At 33.3% G+C, this 20,725-nt stretch overlaps 1 protein-coding gene across 3 annotated transcripts in view; it reads right to left on the reverse strand.

Moving 5' to 3' along the window:
* Positions 1-20,725, reverse strand: part of COL11A1 (collagen type XI alpha 1 chain) — a 213,219-nt gene that overhangs the window by 99,321 nt on the left and 93,173 nt on the right. For all 3 annotated transcript variants that reach the window (XM_017547609.2, XM_037745410.1, XM_017547607.2), the window contains 7 exons: positions 16,257-16,310; positions 15,017-15,061; positions 13,833-13,886; positions 13,707-13,751; positions 6,621-6,674; positions 4,678-4,785; positions 1,515-1,568 (listed from right to left, as the gene is read on the reverse strand). In XM_017547609.2, the coding sequence (XP_017403098.1) occupies positions 1,515-1,568; positions 4,678-4,785; positions 6,621-6,674; positions 13,707-13,751; positions 13,833-13,886; positions 15,017-15,061; positions 16,257-16,310 (414 nt within the window). The remainder of the gene's footprint in view (positions 1-1,514; positions 1,569-4,677; positions 4,786-6,620; positions 6,675-13,706; positions 13,752-13,832; positions 13,887-15,016; positions 15,062-16,256; positions 16,311-20,725) is intronic.

The raw sequence follows: 20,725 nt of genomic DNA on the forward strand, positions 1-20,725 counted from the left end.
CAGTCAGAAAATATTTAAATTATGCCTGTATTATTTTTAAATCACAGAGGGCATAAATCTTATTTTAGAAGGGTTCAAAAGCATTATATTTATCCCCTGCTACTCAAGGAAGTAAGTTTTTTTTTGGAAACTCAATGAAAAAATTTTAAGACAAAGCTATACAGCAAGCCTAAGAGAGTGTTATCACGTGGCAATCAGGGGCCACAAGGGCATGTGGTTTACAGATTCAAGGAGAAGGACATGTTTGTCTCCCATCGTTATATGTGAAACTTATAAATAGTTAAATGTTTAAGAATTTTACAGAGCAGGATTTGCCCTATCGTGTCTGTTATGCCTGAATGGGTCAAATTCAATAAACAGCTTGATATAGTCTCATGTATATATAATTAAAAGACTGACATAAATGAAACTACCCAGCACTTCTCTGTCCCCTCCCATATCATAACTACTCTGTTATTAATAATCATCATTTATATATTAATTACATTAACAAGCTTAATTTAACTACTGAATGTATCAAGTGGATCCTTAACAAAGTGTTAAGATTGGTTTGAGAAAAATAGTACACCACGGTAAATATGCATTTTTAAAACCATATTTTTATGCTTAAAATATATATATTTCAAATAGCTGAAAAAGAGATTTGAGTGATACAATGAATTGAATGGAGGCTCCTCAAAAGATATATCCATATCCAAATCTATGAATGTTACTTTACTTGGAAAAAAAAAAAAAAAAAGTCTTGCCAAACGTTATTAAATTAAGGAAATGAGATCCTCCTGGATTGTCCTGCTGGTCCCTAAATCCAATGGTAAATGTCCTTAAAAAAGACAGAAGAGAAGAAGATGCACAGAAAAAGGGCCATATAAAGAAGGGGACAGAGACTGATTTTATGAAGCCACAAGCCAAGGAATGCCTGGGGCCACCAGAAGCAGGGAGAGGCAAGGACAGATTCTTTACTAGAAACTTTGGAGTCAGCATGGCTCTGGGACACCTTGATTTCATACTTCTGGCCTCCGGAACTGTAAGACAGTGAATTTCTGCTGTTTTAAGTTAATAAGTTTGTGGAGGTTTGTTATGGCAATCCTGGAAAAAAAATACTCATGGAAACGAGGGTAACAGACAGTGTGAAAGGTGTATTAATTAAAAAACAAATCAAGTGATAATTTAAAACCTTATGGTAATAGAAAGGAAATCAAAAGCTATTGTCCATCAAATGTCATCCATGTTAAAATTCCAGATACACTAGGATAGTTCTTATTCCAATTGGAAAGAAGTACCGATTATGCCTTCCTTTCATGACCTACCTCTTAAAATGCTGCAATCCATAATCATCTAAGCTCTTTGAGCTCCCTGCACTCCAGGTGTCCACATGCCCTATGATTTTCCCTTGTGAAATTATTTTTCAGTACTAATCATAACATAGATGTGTTACAAACTGTAAGGTAACCATATGTGATTAATATTGTCTTCACAAAATGTCAATAAACTATAAATATATCAAGCTATTTTACCTTTGGACCTTGTCTTCCTGGATATCCTGGTAATCCTGGAACTCCAAGTTTTCCCTATAGTTAAAATATATAATAATACAAGTAATATTTTAAGTTGAATTAAGTTTACATAATTTTAATATTTTGTCTAAATATTAGAATCACATATTGTACAGTCAAAAGGAAGATTTGCAAGTTTTGATCATTATTTACCTTCATTATGTTTTTTCATGGAATAAGAAAATTGTTGCTTTGAACATATTTCTAATGTGATAATGTTGTCTAACTTAAACTTTCTTATATAAGTGATGGTGCCTTCTTTAGGTACATGAATCCTGTGCTTTTAAATAGAACTCTAACTCCTTTGTGAGTTCTAAAGCACAGTTAAAAATACTCCTAAGCTTTTTTCAACATTAAATGCTATTTTAAATTAGTTGATGTAGTTGGCACAATATTTAGATTTTATCACTCCAACAAGAGTAAATCTTTTTGATAAAGTTATTTTATTTATCCCAGTCTAAATATAAAACAAGAGATCATGAGTTTTCTAAGTAAACCTTAGATATGCAAAGAAATTCAGAAATAAATTTTAAGCCAAATTTCTTCTTTCACTCTAATGTCTTAGAATATCTGGATTAATAAATACAATGTGTATTGAGAGCTTTAGCTAAGAATGATGGTTTTTGTGGAGTGTTTATTCTTCTAAGCAGGTAACTGAATATGCTATTTTGTTCCAGTGCAATGAGGTTACCTTCAATCTAAAAGTGCTAAAACAAGTTGTAAGTTGTAATGATAAGTCCAACAATGTGTAAAAAATACCAGTGGTTTAACATATTATCCTAAACAATTCACATCCCTAAAATTTCTATCTGAACAAAGCGTTAAAAAACAGGCAGAAAGATAAAAAATAAATGAATTGAATCAATTATGTATGTGGAATTTTACTATGCATACCTTTCCTTAATAAGATACTTATAGAAGCATACTACTTCATTTATAAAATATTATTTATGAATGTCTTAAACATTAGAAAGCATAAAGTATCATTATTTTCAATATACGTTAAACAACTAAAAATGGAAAATAAACTCAAATTCAAATTTGTATGTGTATTGATAAAAAATGAACAGAAGTTTGTGAATAAACATATTTTATTGGATGAAACAAGGAAAGAAATTAAGAACACGGTTTATGATCTTGTTATTGCAGATTGAACTAAAGAGTTATCTGAGTCATGATCAGCATTGCATAGATAAGTAGTCTTCAGATGGAAAATATGCAAACAAATCCTAAGAAGCATACTTATAATGATGTCCCCTTGGGTACATTTAGTTATCACAGCTTGTTTTATACCATCGATTTCAAGATTAGTAAAATTACCTAATTATGATCCCAAGTTATTTGTTTTCTTTGTTAATTATCACATTAGAATGTATGTATATATTCTAATTCATTTTAAAGTCATTTTAAAATAAATTCTGACAGAAAGATTTATTTTCAATAGGATGACAGGCACCTTCGATAAATGAACAAATACTAATGAAATGTTAAAGAAGAAAAGAACCGTGGGATAGTTTAAGCTCCTGATTTATCACAATAGCTTGTGTGACTATTTACACATGACAGGGTCTAAGAAGCCAGAAAGGTCCAGGATAGCCTTTAACTACTGGCATGGAGCATTTTAAATGAAAGCATTTAAATGCCTCATAAGGCCTTGTTTTCCCCTGATCTTTTCCTTCCGCTGCTGAAACACTGTAATGTTGTTCATCAATTTACAAATAGCAATGTTTTTTCAAAGTGTGAAACTGTGGAAGTTTCAAAGTATGAAATTCTATAACAACTGTCACATCAGATGATTCATAATGACATGAGGAAATTTTCTTTTTGTCTATTTGCAACCTCTATATAATACCTATATAATATATTTTCTTTCTGAGATAGGATGGAGGGGGATTCTATTTTCTTTATTTTATAGAATAATGGCATGTTTATTATAGAAAATATAGGCATATACATATAGAAAAGGATTTGAATTATACCAGCAAGGGATTATTATTGATATTTTGATTTAGTGTATAATGCCATAACACTTGTCATAGACATTCTTATTAAATTTAACTTCCTAGTATATTTCAAAAATTTGCCATGTCACTAAATACTCCATAAAGGCAAATTAAAGTGTTGCCTAATATTATATTGAAATGTAAATGTAATGGTTGCAAACATTTTTGACACAGTACATAATACCCAGTGTCTCTCAAAACAATGAATATTAGAATTATCTGGTTATGTTTTAAAACATATTGATACTTGTGTCAAGCCCAGATTACAATTAAAGTCTCTTAAAGTTGGGCCTGAATACCAGTAATTTTTAATATACTTATTATGTGAGATGCATATTTAAGTGGAAAAAATAAAAGATGATTCTATTTGGTCCAAAACCATAAGTAGACCCTCTTTCATTGATTCTTTCATCCTTTAATGGCACATCCTTTAATTCTAAACATCTAATGTGGAAGAGTTCTAAGAGTAGCTGATTCTACATGGCTGAGGAGGACATAGGGGACTAGAAAATGAGGACTGACAAAAGAGTTATCCATCTCATGATTTTACCTCTTGGGAGTATTTAATAGGAATTTAATTTAATCCCCTATTAAAATATAGACTATATATATCTATATATAGATATATATATATAGGTCTGTATATATCTCTCTATATATATTGTGTATATATATATTGTATATATATATATATTGTATATGTATAGGTGTATATATATATATGTATATATATATATGTATGTATATATATATATATATATATATATGAATGAAAGAAAAGGAATCATTTGAATTCAATCCACAAGAGATTATTTATATTTGGCTTTAGTGTACATAATGTGATAATACTTGTCATAGACATTTCTTGCTTTTTTAACAAATTTAACTTTACAGTACATTATTGAAAATTTACCATATCACTAAATACTTCATGAAAGCACATTTTAATGTTGCCTAATATTACACTGAAATGTAATGGTTGCAAATTTGAAACGATAATGACACATTTCATCTTTAAGGTATTAGGAACTCAATTTCTGACAGCAGTTATTGAAAGAATTTAAAATGATAATGAAACCTCATCTGAAAGAGTACCTGTGGATTTAAAGTCATTGACTAACCTTTTCTCCTGCTTGACCGGAAGGACCTGGGTCTCCAGTTGGGCCTGCTCTGCCTTTGGGCCCTTCAGGGCCGTCTTCCCCTCTTGGGCCAATTTGACCAACTTCTCCCTGAGGCACAGAGTAACAACGTTCTTAAGAGTGAAAACGAAACTGCCTTTACAAAGATTATAACACTGAAAAAATTATGACAGTGAAAGGGATCTGATCTGACAAACTTCATCTTGCCTTTTACCTTCAAACTGCCCTTGATCATTCCTGGGCATGGGCTAAGCTAACATTGGGAGAAATGTAGTTTATAGTTCAATGGATGATAGTTATTCCCCAAACAAATCTGCCTTCGTAAAAACTATTACAAGGCCACAAGGTTAGAATTATGAGAGGGGTGTAAATTCCACTAAAACGTGGGCATAGTAAAAAGTGACTAGTCATTGTTCCCAAAGTTACAATGTTTATACTTTTCCAATTACTCCTGTAAATAACATCACTGTGTAGAATATAAGACTGGCCTTTTGAGATGTCTTTTCAGACTTTTGCATTTCTGACAACCAGATGACTTCACCCAGACCCATGACTCGTGACTTAAGTGGTCCCGTGGTCCCCAGCCAGAAGCTGACTCAGCACACAAGGACCATTTTCCACACCCCTATGATTGCACCTCAACCAGGCAGCAGCTCCCATTTCCTAGCCTCTTGCCCACCAAACTATCTTTAAAAACCCTATCCTCCAAATTCTTGTGAAGGCAGATTTGAGTAATAATAAAACTCCAGTCTTGTATTCAGCCAACTCTATGTGTATTAAACTCTTTCTCTACTGCCATTCCCCTGTCTTGATAAATCAGCTCTGCCTGGGCAGCAGGCAAGATAAACCTATCGGCTAGTTACAAATTTGGAGAATGAAAGGCATAAATTACAGTCTTCTGAAAAGTCAGAGTTTTCAACTTTGATGTGTTTACTCAGGTTTTTGTTCATGACAAAGAAGCTTGAAAGTGTTTGACTTCTATTTAATAAATGACTGAATATATTCTGACATTTGAAAATCTACAAAAGTCTGATGCTACCATATATGACATTAAATTGCTTTTAATGCATCTGTGTTGCAGAGAGAAAGGGAAAAAATAATAATAAAGATCGGTCAGTAGCTTCGGAAATTACTGTTTGGAACACAAGAAAAATATCTCTATTTTGTATGTGGCTTTTATCTTTAATGTTTAAGAACTTGTATATGGATGCTATTGCCCTCAATCCTGCATGCAGACTTCATTTGAATTTTAGGAAAACACATACTTCCTATAGAGTGCTTCTTTGCTCAGATGTATCAGGTACTAGTATATTACTTAAAATAAATATTCCCAATAAAGCATTTAATATACTTTAGATAACGAATATTTCCGTTTGTTTTCTATAATGTATTATTAGAAAAAACTACTATTTTTACATTCAAAAATTGAACACCAACATACAACGAAAATTCATGAAAGCTGCAGACATATACTTCCAGGCAACATAGCTCATTATATATGAATAAAATTTAGAACAAACTTATAAAAATAATCCTAGTAATTTGATCATAACTTTCTAAGGTCCTGTGCATAAACAATATTAACACATGTGTGCGTGTGCACGTGCACGCACATGTGCATGTTTATTATGGAACTTATGGAATTATATCATCTAAAAGACAATTGACACTGCACTATCTCCACAAAAATTAAAATGCCTAAATCTTTGTATAAAAACTTAAAATGAGCAAAGACTTGGGTAATACAAACATTTTATTTATCCCGTGCTTGCTATGCACATATATATGTGTGTGTGTGTATATATATATATATGCATATATTTTTCCTTTATTTATATTTAACATTATATATATATGTGTGTGTGTGTATATATATATATATATATGTACTTTTATGTACTAGTGCACATTTTCTTTATACTTACTCTGTCACCTTTAAGACCCATGTCACCTTTGAATCCTGGAAAACCATCTTCACCCTAAAACATTATAAAAAGAATTAAATAGGAGTTTAATCAGTCCTTTGGAATAATCTAAAATATTGCTATAAAAATTTATGTGCTGACAATGAGGACTAATTATTTTTGAGAAATATGAATGCTAGTTTTAAAGCCTCCTCCTCCCTTTTCCAACTCCAGCCACAGATTCTGATCTCCACTATCATCTCATTTTTTCACAGTTATTGGCTATAAATTACCCTATGATATTTTTCACAAATATGTTCATTAAATCATCTTATTTTATGATGGAAATAGCCATTCTCTTATAACAACATGTATTCTATACTAGTTAAACAAATTAAAAGTAAATATTTAGTCTGGTGTGATGGTTCATGCCTGTAATACCAGCAGTTTAGGAGGCCGAGGTGGACAGATTGTTCAAGCCCAGGAGTTTGAGGCCAGCCTGGGCAACATGGCAGAACCCCGTCTCTATAAAAAATGCAAAAATTAGCCAGGTGTGGGAACACGTGCCTGTAATCACAGCTACTCAAAAAACTGCAGTGGGAGGATCGCTTGAGCCCAGGAAGTCAAGGCTGCAGTAAGCCATGATCGTGCTACCCCAGTCAAGCCTGGTGACAGAGCAAGAACTTGCCTCCCCACCCAAGCCCTCCCCCAAAAACAAAAAAAGAAAACACTTAAATAATTATCATTTTACCTTTGTATTACAAGAGCTCTGGATTAACAAATAAAATAAATAAAATGATTTTCCCTTAATTTACTAATTTATGCCTATGATTTTTTTATTGTATATTTTTTATCATATCCTTTAGATAAATGCTTTCTAGCTCAATGCGATCTGTAGCTTACAATCTCCTTTCAGGTAAAATTAATTATATAAAATAGAAATTAATAATATCCTTTACATGTCGAATTGTTCATTATGGCACTATATGCACAGAGCAACAATGCTGAAGACTGGGACTCCTTTAATAAAGGAGCAATTTTGGCTATGGAAATATGTTCTATCATTCTTATTGAAACCTGGATTTTTAAGTAAGTTTCATAAACAACCTTACTATCTCTTAAGTTCAAGAAAAAATTAAATTACTAAGAAATAATCATTCATGCATTCAATAAAATTAATTGAACAATTACTCATTCAAAGTGCTGTGGCATATTTTGAGGTTTTTGTTTTACCAGTTAAATCTGAAAGTAGGCCAGGCACGGTGGCTCATGCCAGTAATCCCAGCACTTTGGGAGGCTGAGGGGCGTGGATCACCCAAGATAAGGAGTTCGAGACCACCTTGGCCAACATGGTGAAACCTCCTTTCTACTAAAAATAGAAAAATTAGCAGAGCATGGTGCTGGGTGCCTGTTGTCCCAGCTACTCAGGAGGCTGCACACAAGAATTGCTTGAACCTAGGAGGCAGAGGCTTCAGTGAACAGAGGTCTGTTTGCTGCACTCCAGGCTTGGCAACAGAGGGAGACCCCATGCCTGCCCCCCGCCATCTGCCGCAAAAAAAACCACTCTGAAAGTGGGACATTTGCAGTCATTTTGGTACAGATGAAGTAGAAAGGGTGCTCAGAGAAGAAGGGCAAAATCGTCATGATAATGATGACGCTGTATGGTGCTGGTGGAGGGGGTGGTGAGGCAGGAGATTAATGAGGAGGGTTTGATGGAGGGGTTGTATTTCAGTTGGTAGTAGGAAATAGATTTAATTTGAGAATTTCAAAAAAGAACATTTTGGGCTGTGTGTGAAAACAAAGTGAGGAAGGATAGGCCCAGATACCTCCACATCTTGCTGCCTAGATGGCCTCTTTATAATACAAAATTGGTCACATCAATTTTTGCTTTAAAATATCCCAATGGTATCAAATTGCTAATAATCGATATAAGATACCTCTGTTTATCACATGATCTAGCCCTTGTTCACTTCTTCAGTCTTTTGTCTTGAATTACTCCTAAAATTAACCTCTCCATCCTGTGGCCTTCACTGAATATTTATTAGTCCAACGATATGCTGTCCTAAATTTACTAGATCATAGGTTGCTTTCCTTCTACTAAATGGCTGAACACAAGAATCCCGCCTAATTAGCCTGTGAGTTTCCAGTGCCAAACATGTTTTGGACCTTCAGTGACCATAATGTTCAATAATCATTTACTAAAGGCCGCAGGGTGAGTTTGGCAAGGTATATTAAAATCTGGAAAATACCAAATACTGGGTAATCACCAATCTATGAGACCTAACCCTGGAAAAAGAGCTTCAAACTGGTATCTTGCATACAAAAATAATTCTGGCATGCCTGGAGTTTTTTGTCTGTTTGCTTATTTTTTTCAAGAGAAACCATGCCATTTTCACCATCCTGCCCATAAAGTGGCCTTGTAAGAAGGAGGATGCTCTCTGTACTGAATGTGACTGGGCAAAGGCAGAGGCTTAAGAGCTGAAAATGACCACTTAACATGCTATTGACAACTGTCTCCATTACCTTCTCCCAGTAGAAAAATGTAATTACACAGTTGCCACGCTTAGTTTACAGAATACTGCACTTCATGTCTAAAATCACTGATAGCTTTTAGAATTGTTTCAGACAGAGTTTTATTTTTAACTTATTTTTAAAGTAAGAACTCAGTTGACAGCGAGGCTATTTTTCTTGTGTTTTGGATTTCAGCATATTCACGTTTTAAAAACAATTAGATGATTCAATTAGGTATTTCCTTATAACAAATGTCATTTTTTAACAAGTGACATATTAAGCTATTAAGATTTCTAGTATTAAAATGACTAGATAAGAAAAAAACAAAACATAGTTTTAGAAGATGTATAAAGATGGAATTTATCTATGCCACCCAATTTATTGAACCACATTGCTTCAGGCTTAAGAGACAAATCTGTGGCTAAAAAATGGAGAATTTTAGTCAAAATTAAAGTATTAACTTGCTATTTTACTTTTAGTTAACAACCAATGTCATTATAGATAAAATATTTTCCATTTTCTTCTGTCTCTTTTGAGAGAAAAGATCAATTATCTTGCATACTCAGAAAAACAAAATAAATAAGGCACATAAAAATTCATCAGGATTTAATCCTTCATAGTTTGAAAATATAAAGAATTCTTACCATTAAAAAATTTAACTAATGTTTATGTAAAATTTCTCTAAATTTTTAATTTAGAAAAATAAATTGTAATCTGTAATAAGACATAATTTACTACTTGGACATTTTCTTTATTTTACAGGCTTCAAATGAGGGTCAGGAAAAGTAAGCAGGAAAACTAGAATGAGAACCCAGAGCTTTTGGTTCCTAATTTAAAATTTTAGTTATTTTCCTCTATATATATACTTGCATCTTCTAAGACCATACACCCTCAAAACAATGAACAATTTGTTAAGATATTTCCCTACATACATAAAATGTATCTTAATTTTTTCCTATATGGCTTTGTCCTCACATATATCTAGTCACTTACATATATATGTATTTTTTTTTTCTTTAGAGATTGAGTTTTGTTCTTGTTGCCCAGGGTAGAGTGCAATGATGCGATCTCGGCTCACTGCAACCTCCGCCACCCAGGTTCAAGTGATTATCCTGCCTCAGCCTCCTAAGTAGGTAGGATTACAGGCTCCCATCACTATGCCCAGCTAATTATTTGTATTTTTAGTAAAGACAGGGTTTTACTGTGTTGGTCAGGCTGATCTCAAACTCCTGACCTGAGGCTATCTACCCACCTTGGCCTCCCAAAGTGCTGGGATTACAGGCATGAGCCACTGCCTCCAGCCTAGTCATTTGTTTTATTTGCTTCCCTCACTTTGCAAATCTCCTAATAAGTTTTAGCAATTAACAACATCCCCATCCCAGTCAGGCACTTTTCTTTTAAACACTGCCTAGTTCCTCTAAAAGTCCTTGATAGGCACAAATTCCAGAGAAAAACATTTGAACTGATGCTTAAAAGTCTTAACAAGAAAAATTCTAACCAGAGACAGTATTTTCAGTATAGGCAACCTACAAATCACACGTGAAACTGTACCTGACTCACTACCATGCTCCTTTGTCAATTCAGTGAGACACTATACAGTCTTGGTATCTAGGGGTGATTGATTCCAGAACCCTAACCCATCTCCCTATACCAAAATCTGTGGATGCTCAAGTTCTTGATATAAAATGAATGAGATAGTATTCACTTTTAGCCTACCCAAATTCTCCTGTATACTTGAAATCACCTCTAAATTACTTATAATATCTAGCAAAATTTAAATGCTATACAAATAGTTTTCAAATTATATATTTTTAAAATTATTATTATTGTGTATTGTTGCATTGCAGTTTTTTTGTTTTGACAGGGTCTCAATCTGTTATCCTGGCTGGAGTATAGTAGCTTAATCACAGCTTATTGCAGCCTGGACCTCCTGAGCTCAAGCAGCTCTCCCTCCTCAACCTCCCAAGTAGCTGGGAGTACAGGTGCGTAACAGAGCACCTGGCTAATTTTTAAAATACTCTGTAGAGATGAGGTCTCACTATGTTGCCCACGCTGGCCTTGAATTACTGGGTTTAGGCAATCCTCCTGCTTTGGCATCCCAAAGTGTTGGGATTATAGGCATGTGCCACCATGCCCAGTCATACTGTAATATTTAATTTAATGTTTTTGTTTTTTAAGTATCTTTGATCTGTGGTTTACGGAATCCATGGATCCAAAACCCATAGGGGAGCCAATTGGTACTCTGAAGTTCATCTATGGTGATCAGGATGAACTGGGATTACTATAAAGTAGCTGAGTTAATGTGACATGCCTGGCCTTTTTTATACAATATATCTGACAATTTATAAGGGAAAGATGTAAGGCTGGTTGCCTTGCTGGGAGGCCGGACACACCCACCTCTGCACTCAGCACCTGACCCTGGACCTGGCACCAGGCTCTGCACTCGGCACCTAGCTGTGCCACATGTCTCCCCTGGAAGTTTCTGGCTAATGAAACCCTGGCCAGCTCTCACACCAGAAAACCCGCCCAACAAACCACCAACCAATAGCGGCTCACCCCATCTCAATCCCGCTCCCATGGACCCAGTCAGAGCACCCAGCTGTTGCTTGTTCCTCCTAGCCATAAAAATCCCCCGCCCCAGGAAGTCAGTGCAACTTCTCTGGCCCCCTTTCCCCAGACCAGAGAACCTAGCCCGGGAGCTGAATAAATTGGCATTTAATTTTCTTATACTGGCCTCAGTTTCCTCATTTTAAACTCGGCAATGACCCTTACAAAAGAGGTTTACTTTTAGTATATAACAGCAGGGGTTTTTTTTTTTTTTTTTTTTTTTTTTTTTCAGATAGAGCATAATGGATATAATAAATCCATCCCTTTTTGTTATGCATTCCTTATTGGTACCAAATTTACAAATAAGTCTTTTGATAATACTGTAACTATGAAAATAAATGACTGTCCTTGAAAAAATATTAGCATTTGACATTGTTTGGATATTTGACACCCAGATCTCATGTTGAAATGTAATCCCCAGTGTTGGAAGTGGAACCTGGTGGGAGGTGATATGATCCTGGGGGTGGATTTCTCATGAATGGTTTAGCACCATCCACTCGATGCTCTCCTCCTGATAGTGAGTGAGCTCTCTGAGATCTGATTGTATAAAAATGTGTGGAATCTTCTTCGCCTCTCCTGCTCCTGCTTCCAGCACATAGGAAACCAATGCTCTCTTTGGTTTCCACTATGACTGGAAGCTTCCTGAGGACTTCCAAGAAGCAGATGCCAATATGCTTTCTGTGCAGCCTGCACAACTGTGAGCCAATTAAACCTCTTTTCTCTTAAATTATCCAGTCTCAGTGTAATAGACTGGTATTATGAGTATGATATTAGAGTATGATATTAGCAATAGTTGATACCCATGTATAGCTCACCAAACGTAGCAATATTTATACTATAAAACTATGTGTTGTTTTAACTTCATATGTAATTTTGTAGTAAGAATTAATTCAATACTAATTCTGAGTGTATTAGTTCATTTTTACACTGCTATAACTATATTAACTGAGTCTGTGTAAACTATAAGGGAAAGAGGTTTAATTGACTCACAGTTCCTCATGGATAGAGAGGCCTCAGGGAACTTACAATCATGGAAGAAGGCAAAGGAGAAACAAGCACCTTCTTCACAAGGTGGCAGGAGAAAAATAAAGAGAGAAGGGAGAAGCACCAGACACTTATCAAACAACCAGATCTCGTTTAAAACACACTCACTATCAGGAAAGTCATAGAGGAAACCGCCCCCATGATCCAATCACCTCCCACCATGTGGCTCCCGAGACAGGTGGGAATTACAATTTGGATTATAATTCGAGATGAGATGTGGGTGGGCATACAAACTCTATCAGAGTCATGTCATTCCCTTTGCATTTCATCATAATCTTTGAAGGATTTGGGTTCTGAACTCCTATTAAATGTATCCTTGAAAAAAAATCTGAATTTCCTATTCTTCAGCAAAAGCCAATTATCTATAAATGCCCTATAAAATATGCATGCCATATTCATTCATAGTTTTAGGTACATTATTTCATTCACTCCTGGCTGATTTTAATTTTACCTCTCTCTTATTAACACTTTTGATTTCTGTATAATATTATATAGAAAGACTTCCTCTTTCCTCAGTTGATTTAGTGTACTTCTAACTTTCCTGTTTTGTGCCAAATTTTTTAAAAATACATTTTGGGGATTTCAGTAGGGAAAAAAAGAATAAACATTTATCTATCATGCATCAAACTAGGTAACATCTAAATACTGTAGCAAATCAATTCCTAAGGCCAACCCCATGATTTACGAAACTTATGCATATATTAAAAAAATGCAGGATTAATTCTCTTTATGACATATGTTATTTCCTATTCTAGTATTTAGCCCTCATCACAAGATATAAGACATTGCTTTTAAGTTGCCAGGATATAGGGTACAAAATCAGACTAGCATTGTGTAGTATGGAAGTAATCACTCAATATACACAAGAAATAAAATGTCTGTTGAATAACTTTAAATATTAACATAGTATATAAAAATTAAAACCACCTAAACAATTATATTTACCTTTTCACCTTTAGATCCCTTGAGACCTCTGACACCATCTGCTCCCTATGGAATAAATTAGAAGTATTAAATAACTATAACACTTCACATTGAAAGTAAATAATGTGAAAACAGTTTAAGAGTTACCTTTACTCCTCGGGGGCCAGGGTAGCCAATAGGACCCTGTGGACCAGGAGGACCCTGAAAAAGATTAATTATCACTTATATGTATAATAAATTGAAAATGCTACTCATTTACATATGATAATTTCACCAAATAATCTACAAGGGTATGGTTTATTTCTACTGCTAATATTTGATAAAGACTTTTTGGTAGTTTAATCTTTGTTTCTAGAATCAGACATGATGGAAAAAAATGCGACTAGCACCACTCACTCAAAATTTATTACGTCATAAACTAATGCTACAATAAGGTATTTAAATGGGCCAATGCTACAATAAGGTAAATCTTATAAGCATGTAAAATAATGTAAACAATTCAATAATTAATAATTAGATCTTCAACCCAAAAATATGCTGTGTTCAATGTCTATAACAGAGAATTACTGAAACATCAACAGGATCGATAATTTCAAATAGAAAATTATACATTTGTAGCATTCACTTCATCAAGAATATAATCAAAATTATATATCTTCCACAACTGGTTTTATTTCTCTAGTCTACCTAGAGAAAGCATTCTATAAATCATAATTTATAATTTCTGCAGTAATACAGAAATTTTAGTGCTGTTTTAAAAGAATTCAAAACAACTGTAAACAAAATGATCCTACCCCGCTACTGTAATCTAAAGTAGTACTATCATTGAATATGCACGTATTATATTTCACTTTGATATTTTGATAACCATTGGTCTTAAATTTAACATTTTCTAAGATAACTTACCAGAAAGTAATAATAAAATTGTTACTGAACATAAGCAGTTCAGTGACATTGAGCAATTCTTCTCCAACTTCTTTGTTTTATATTATCACCGTTTACTCCACATATAATACACATGCAGAATGTGCATGTATTCCTAGCCATGGGAATATTTTTAAAAAACAGAAATAGTCTAATTTCTAAAATTACTAATATAAAATTAAAAATAGTCTAAGATATCTTTTTATATCAAAATAATTATATGAACATGATTTCTGCTTAAATGTTAAGAAAAATTCTTTAGTAAGACCTACTTACACTAAAGATGAGACATATCTGATAGTGTGTATATGTGCGTGTGTGTGTGTATATATGAGAGATAATCAAATTAAGCCATTTTCTCTTGGAAATTTAGTGACAGGGCATTTAAATAAATACTTGGAACCTACCAGAGCACCCTTTTCTCCAGACTGGCCTTCTTTCCCAGGATGACCCTATATTTAGCAAAAACATACACTTAAGATTTAATAATAACACAGTTGATAAAGTATGAAAGTATTTCTTTTGTTATAAAATCTATTGAAATCTTACTCTTTAAGTTTCAAAAAGAATGAACATTTTGGCATCAATGTGTATGACTTTAAATAAATTGGAAACTGTGGCATTTGGTAGTAAACATAATAAGTTTATACTTGATGGATGTTAAGTTTCTTCAAATACATAATGCATTCGAGAGAGCTTAGAAAAAGCACATAAAACAATATATATATTGTTCATTAACAATTCAACCCCAGTGTCAATTAGAGTCTTATATAAAGGTATTTAAACCTGCCATGTATTTTGCAAATTAATCAAATAATTATATGTGCACTTTCAAAGGGGCACTAAGACATGTGGGTAGGACAACTGAAAATACAGCAAGATCATAAATACTAACAGTATTAATAATCAACCTATTGAGATTCAGTAAATAAAAATGTATAGCCACATCACAATTTATTCTCAATAACAAGGAGAGGTAGGATGAGACATCTTATATTCTAGCTCCAAAAATCCAAATATGTAGTTTAAAGAGGAAAATAATCTGTAAATAACAAATGTTTTAATATAATAACTGTACAGATTATACACTTCCATTATTTATTATGACTTACAGGGAAATAATAAATATTGCTATATTTCCAGAAAAGAAAGAAATCCCTAAAGGCTGAGGTCTTTTCATGGAAGATATCTGAGAAAATTTATGAATGGTGAGGAACTTCACCTGGACTCACAGAAACAGATACTTTGAAAAGGAGGAGAAGATGGAGAAGGGCTCTCTATGAAAAGAAACAGAGTAGGAAAAGGTAAGGTGATAGAAAATTTAGATCATGCTAAGAAACTGTGATTGGATCTGCTTACCTGCCGCTAATGGTTAAGGAGGAAGTAAAATATATATATATATGAGATTCTGAGAAGGTTCTAGCTTAGAGTGCCAAATGAGTTTCTACAAAGGCCACTGTGAGCTCATTAAAGATTTTGCAATAGAGAACTGACATGATAAAAAGGTATTTTAGTGAAATCAATGTTTAATTAATGGCTCAACTCATTTTTATTACTGACCTCATATAATCATTTCTAAAACACATATAGTATCTATTTTTAAAGATAATGTAAAGTAATTTTAATGACCATGTAGCTGTTACTTACGGGAGGCCCATCAGCACCAGGAAGTCCAGCAAGTCCAGGTTTTCCCTGTGGTCCCTTATCAAATAGAGAAAATAAATTATTAAAAAAATAAATATTCCAAGGTATAAGTGGTCAGCTAAAAATAAAAAAAAAAGAAAATAAAATAATTTTGAAAAGCTTTAACTTGTACATATACTACTAATGAAATTCTTATCTTGAGTCACTGGCTTCAATCTATAATAACCATTTAATTAACTTTTTAATATATTATTTGGAGAAAATGCCATATCAAGATAAATTTAAACCAAATTTAACCTATCAAAGATGTGCTAGATTTTAGCCTTCTTCTAATCCTAGATGTGTCTTTTTCTAAATTAGAAAATTATTTTTTGGGATATCACAATAAACTGAAGCTTAGAGAACAAAAAGGAAAGTAATATAGGTCAAAATGTGTTGATTTATATCATTAAAAAGTAAACATTGGATTATTTCCATCAATAATATTCATAAGTACTAATTCAAAAAATTACAATAGTAACATTGATGAAACACCATTAATTATTAAAATATTTTGAGAAATGTTATGGTGTGATAGTTATTCATAGGAAATGAAGGAAAGTAAATCTATTTTAATGTAAAAGAGCATATCCTAATAGGTAACCAACAAAATAATAACAAAGTAATAATTCAACAGATCACTCTGATCCACGTTTAACCACACAGAGTTTCAAATCACGTCGAACACAACCATTGCTAAGTTTGGAACACGGTAAGAATCACTATTACAAGAACCAGATCCTTTCTTGGGAGAAAAGTAGACATTCTTCTAAGAATATTAAATTTATAAAGTTCCTAGAGCCCAGATCATTATTCTTTGCTGATCAAGTTATTATCCAGGATTCAGAAACAATAGGGAGGTCAAGGACATATTAGCAAGCCTAAATCCTGGACATATTTTTGGGCTTCTTCCATTCTCAAAGAGTAGATATAATCATTTTATTCACATTTCCTGACATTGCAGTTTTACAAGAAAGTTTCAGGTAAATCAGCATAGAACAAAAAAGAATTAAAAGTAACCTTTAAATTGAAAAATTAAAATTTGTAATCAAAAGTAATGATATCTCATTTAAAGGACTGAATGTTTCAACCCTCTTCACCTGTCTGCAAAGTCATATTCAATCAGGTAATTTAACATCATGTAATAAGTATTATAAAACACAAAATTTTTACTACCATCATTTTTCCTGTAATTTAAATTACCTTTTTCTCTCAAGGCAAAATGTAATACACAAAGATATATTTCATTAATTATTATTATCAGCAAATGTGATATTTTTATGACAATGACCTTTTGCGTATTAAATATTGTATGGATTTTTATGTTGCTATATACTTGAGAATAGACAAGAAGCCAGGAGTGGTGGTGGTTCACACCTATAATCCCAGCACGTTGAGAGGCCTAGACAGGCTGATCACTTGAGACCAGGAATTTGAGACCAGCCTAGGCAACATGGTCAAACCCTATCTCTACTAAAAATACAAAAATTAGCAGGCCTTGGTGGTGTATGCCTGTAATCCCAGCTACTAGGGAGGCTGAGGCAGGAGAATTGCTTGAACCCGGGAGGCAGAAGTTACAGTAAGTGAAGATTGTTCCACTGCACTCCTGGCAGAACAAGGCCATCTCAAAAAGTAATGATAACAATAATAAAATAAATAAATAATACGCAAGAAATATTAAAACTCTTGAACTAGAAGATGGTTATTTAATCAAACTAAAATGAAGACGTCTCTTTTAGAATGGAAGTTCCATGACAGCAGAATATCTTCTGCTTCCTTCTTTGCTGTTTCCTTGGAGGGATGGGGAAAAAAGTTGAGAGAATGTCATATTTTTTAGATTTTAATAAAATAGTAAAAGTTTACTGAATGTTTCTATGTACTGTGTTCGGCAATTAATATGCATTGTCCACTTTCTCAAATAATTACAAGAAATAGTATCAACTAAGAGTTTGGGTAAATTAGCCAATGCGAATATATGACAGCATTGCAATGTGGATGAACCTAGGTTCCTATCCATGTCTTCAAACTTCCTCCCTTTAACTAATATTTATTTTGTTTATTGCTATTTTATACTGGACTCGGAAACTCTGTTTTGTACTACCAATCGAAACTAAGCAACTAATATATGAGTGAACTCAGAAATAAAATTACAGAAAATATTTAAGGGATATCACAATTTATCACAGAATATATTCGGTATATTTATCAAAAATGTCTGAAAAAACAATATAATTATCTATTTTAATTAACTTAAATTGTATAAAATATTTTTTCCAAAAATGAAAGCACAGGCTATGATAACTTAGTGTAAAACATTGTTCTTAGACAGTAAAAATATATGATATTAGTTAAATTATATGAAAAATGTTAAATTATACCATGATACAATTGAAACATTACTATTTACCAAATTTTCTGATACGAGGCTCTTAAGCCAGAATAAATAAATCATAGTTATCATTAAAAATAAAAGTTCTACTTTTTAATATAGATGTAATACAAAATTTATATTGTAGATGTACTACAATTAAAATGTGTTCCCTCAAATTCTTAAGTACCTCTTTCCTTTTGTTGGTAAGAGATTGGTTTTGAACATACTGGCTGAATATGTTCAGATCAAAGACAGAAGCAGTATATACATAAAGGCATCTCTCTTCTTCCACCAGAAATGCACTAAGCCAGATTCTATCTTTTATCTTGCTTGGCAAAGGGAATTCAGATATAACAACTTTCCCTAAGAGCAAATCCCTCTTAATAATCTAGTACATATATGATAAAATCATGGTAGAAAATTTAACAGGTCCATGTGTCAAGTGCAATGTAAAATAAATATGCTGTATTTATAATGTGCTAATTTATGAGTGACTCAGATTAAAATCTCTGATCTAAATATTAAAAATCACCTTTAGAAACTAACATAACTCATAGACACTTTCCAGTAGTGCTCTGCAGCTACGTCTAAAACATCCATACTTTTGAAAGTACTTAAAAAGTACTTTCAAAACCACTTAAATCTGATATGTTGCTCTTAAAACTCAATAATTAAGAGAAATAATCCAATTAGAATATTAACCAAAAGATAACAGATATTTTATCAAAGAAGTTATAGAAATGGCCAATAAGCACATGAAAAGATACTCAACAAAAGTAATAATTAGGGAAACGCAAATTACAGTCACAATGAGACACCAATTCACTCCAACAAGAATGATCATAATCAAGAAGACAGACAATAACAAGCATTAGTGAGAACCACTTAAATCTGATATGTTGCTCTTACAACTCAATATTAAGAGAAATAATCCAATTAGAATATTAACCAAAAGATAACAGATATTTTATCAAAGAAGTTATAGAAATGGCCAATAAGCACATGAAAAGATACTCAACAAAAGTAATAATTAGGGAAACGCAAATTACAGTCACAATGAGACACCAATTCACTCCAACAAGAATGATCATAATCAAGAAGACAGACAATAACAAGCATTAGTGAGAATGTGGAGAAATTACTATCCTCATACATGGTTGTTGGGAAGGAAAAAATGGTACAATCAATACAGAAAACAGTTTGGAATTCTCAAAATATGAAACATAAGTTTACCATAACCAGCAATTCTACTTCTAAGTATATACCAAAAAGAAATGAAAGCACACCTGTATAAAGACTTGTATGCAAGTATTCACCACAGCACTGGTATGGATGACAGCGAAAAAGTGTAAACTACACATATTCTATCAACTGCCAAATAAAAGTAAACAGGATCAGCTGGGCACGATGGCTCAAGCCTGTAATCCCAGCACTTTGGGAGGCCGAGGTGGGCAGATCACCTGAGGTAAGGAGTGCAACACCAGCCTGGCCAACATGGTGAAACCCTGTCTCTACTAAAAATAAAAAATTAGCCAGGCGTGGTGGCAGGTGCCTGTAATCCCAGCTACTTGGGTGGTTGAGGCAGGAGAATTGCTTGAACCTGGGAGGCGGAAGTTGCAGTGAGCTGAGGTCATGCCACTGCACTCCGGCCTGGGGGTTAGAGAGTGAGATTCTACCTCCAAGAAAAGAAAAAACCAAAAAAGTAAACAGAACCTGGTATAGCCAGTCAATGGAATACTATGAGTACAATATAAGGAGCAAAGTACCAATATATGTACGCTACAACATGGATGAACTAAAATGAAAGAAGTCAGACATAACGATCGCATATGCATTCATATGACTAAGTCCATATATTAAATTTATTTGTAAGTTTCATTTATAGGAAATATTCAGAAAACTCAAAAAGGCAGAAAGCCAATTCGTTGTTAGCTAGGTTTGAGGGGGTGGAAACAGGGACTGCAAATTAACACAAGGTTTATTCCTGGAGTGGTATAAGTATTCTGAAAGTTGGATTGCGGCACAACTGTAAATTTCAGTAAAAATCATTGACATGTACACT

The sequence above is a fragment of the Cebus imitator genome, unplaced genomic scaffold (assembly GCF_001604975.1).
Source record: "Cebus imitator isolate Cc_AM_T3 unplaced genomic scaffold, Cebus_imitator-1.0 Scaffold199, whole genome shotgun sequence".
Taxonomy (NCBI): Eukaryota; Metazoa; Chordata; class Mammalia; order Primates; family Cebidae; genus Cebus; species Cebus imitator.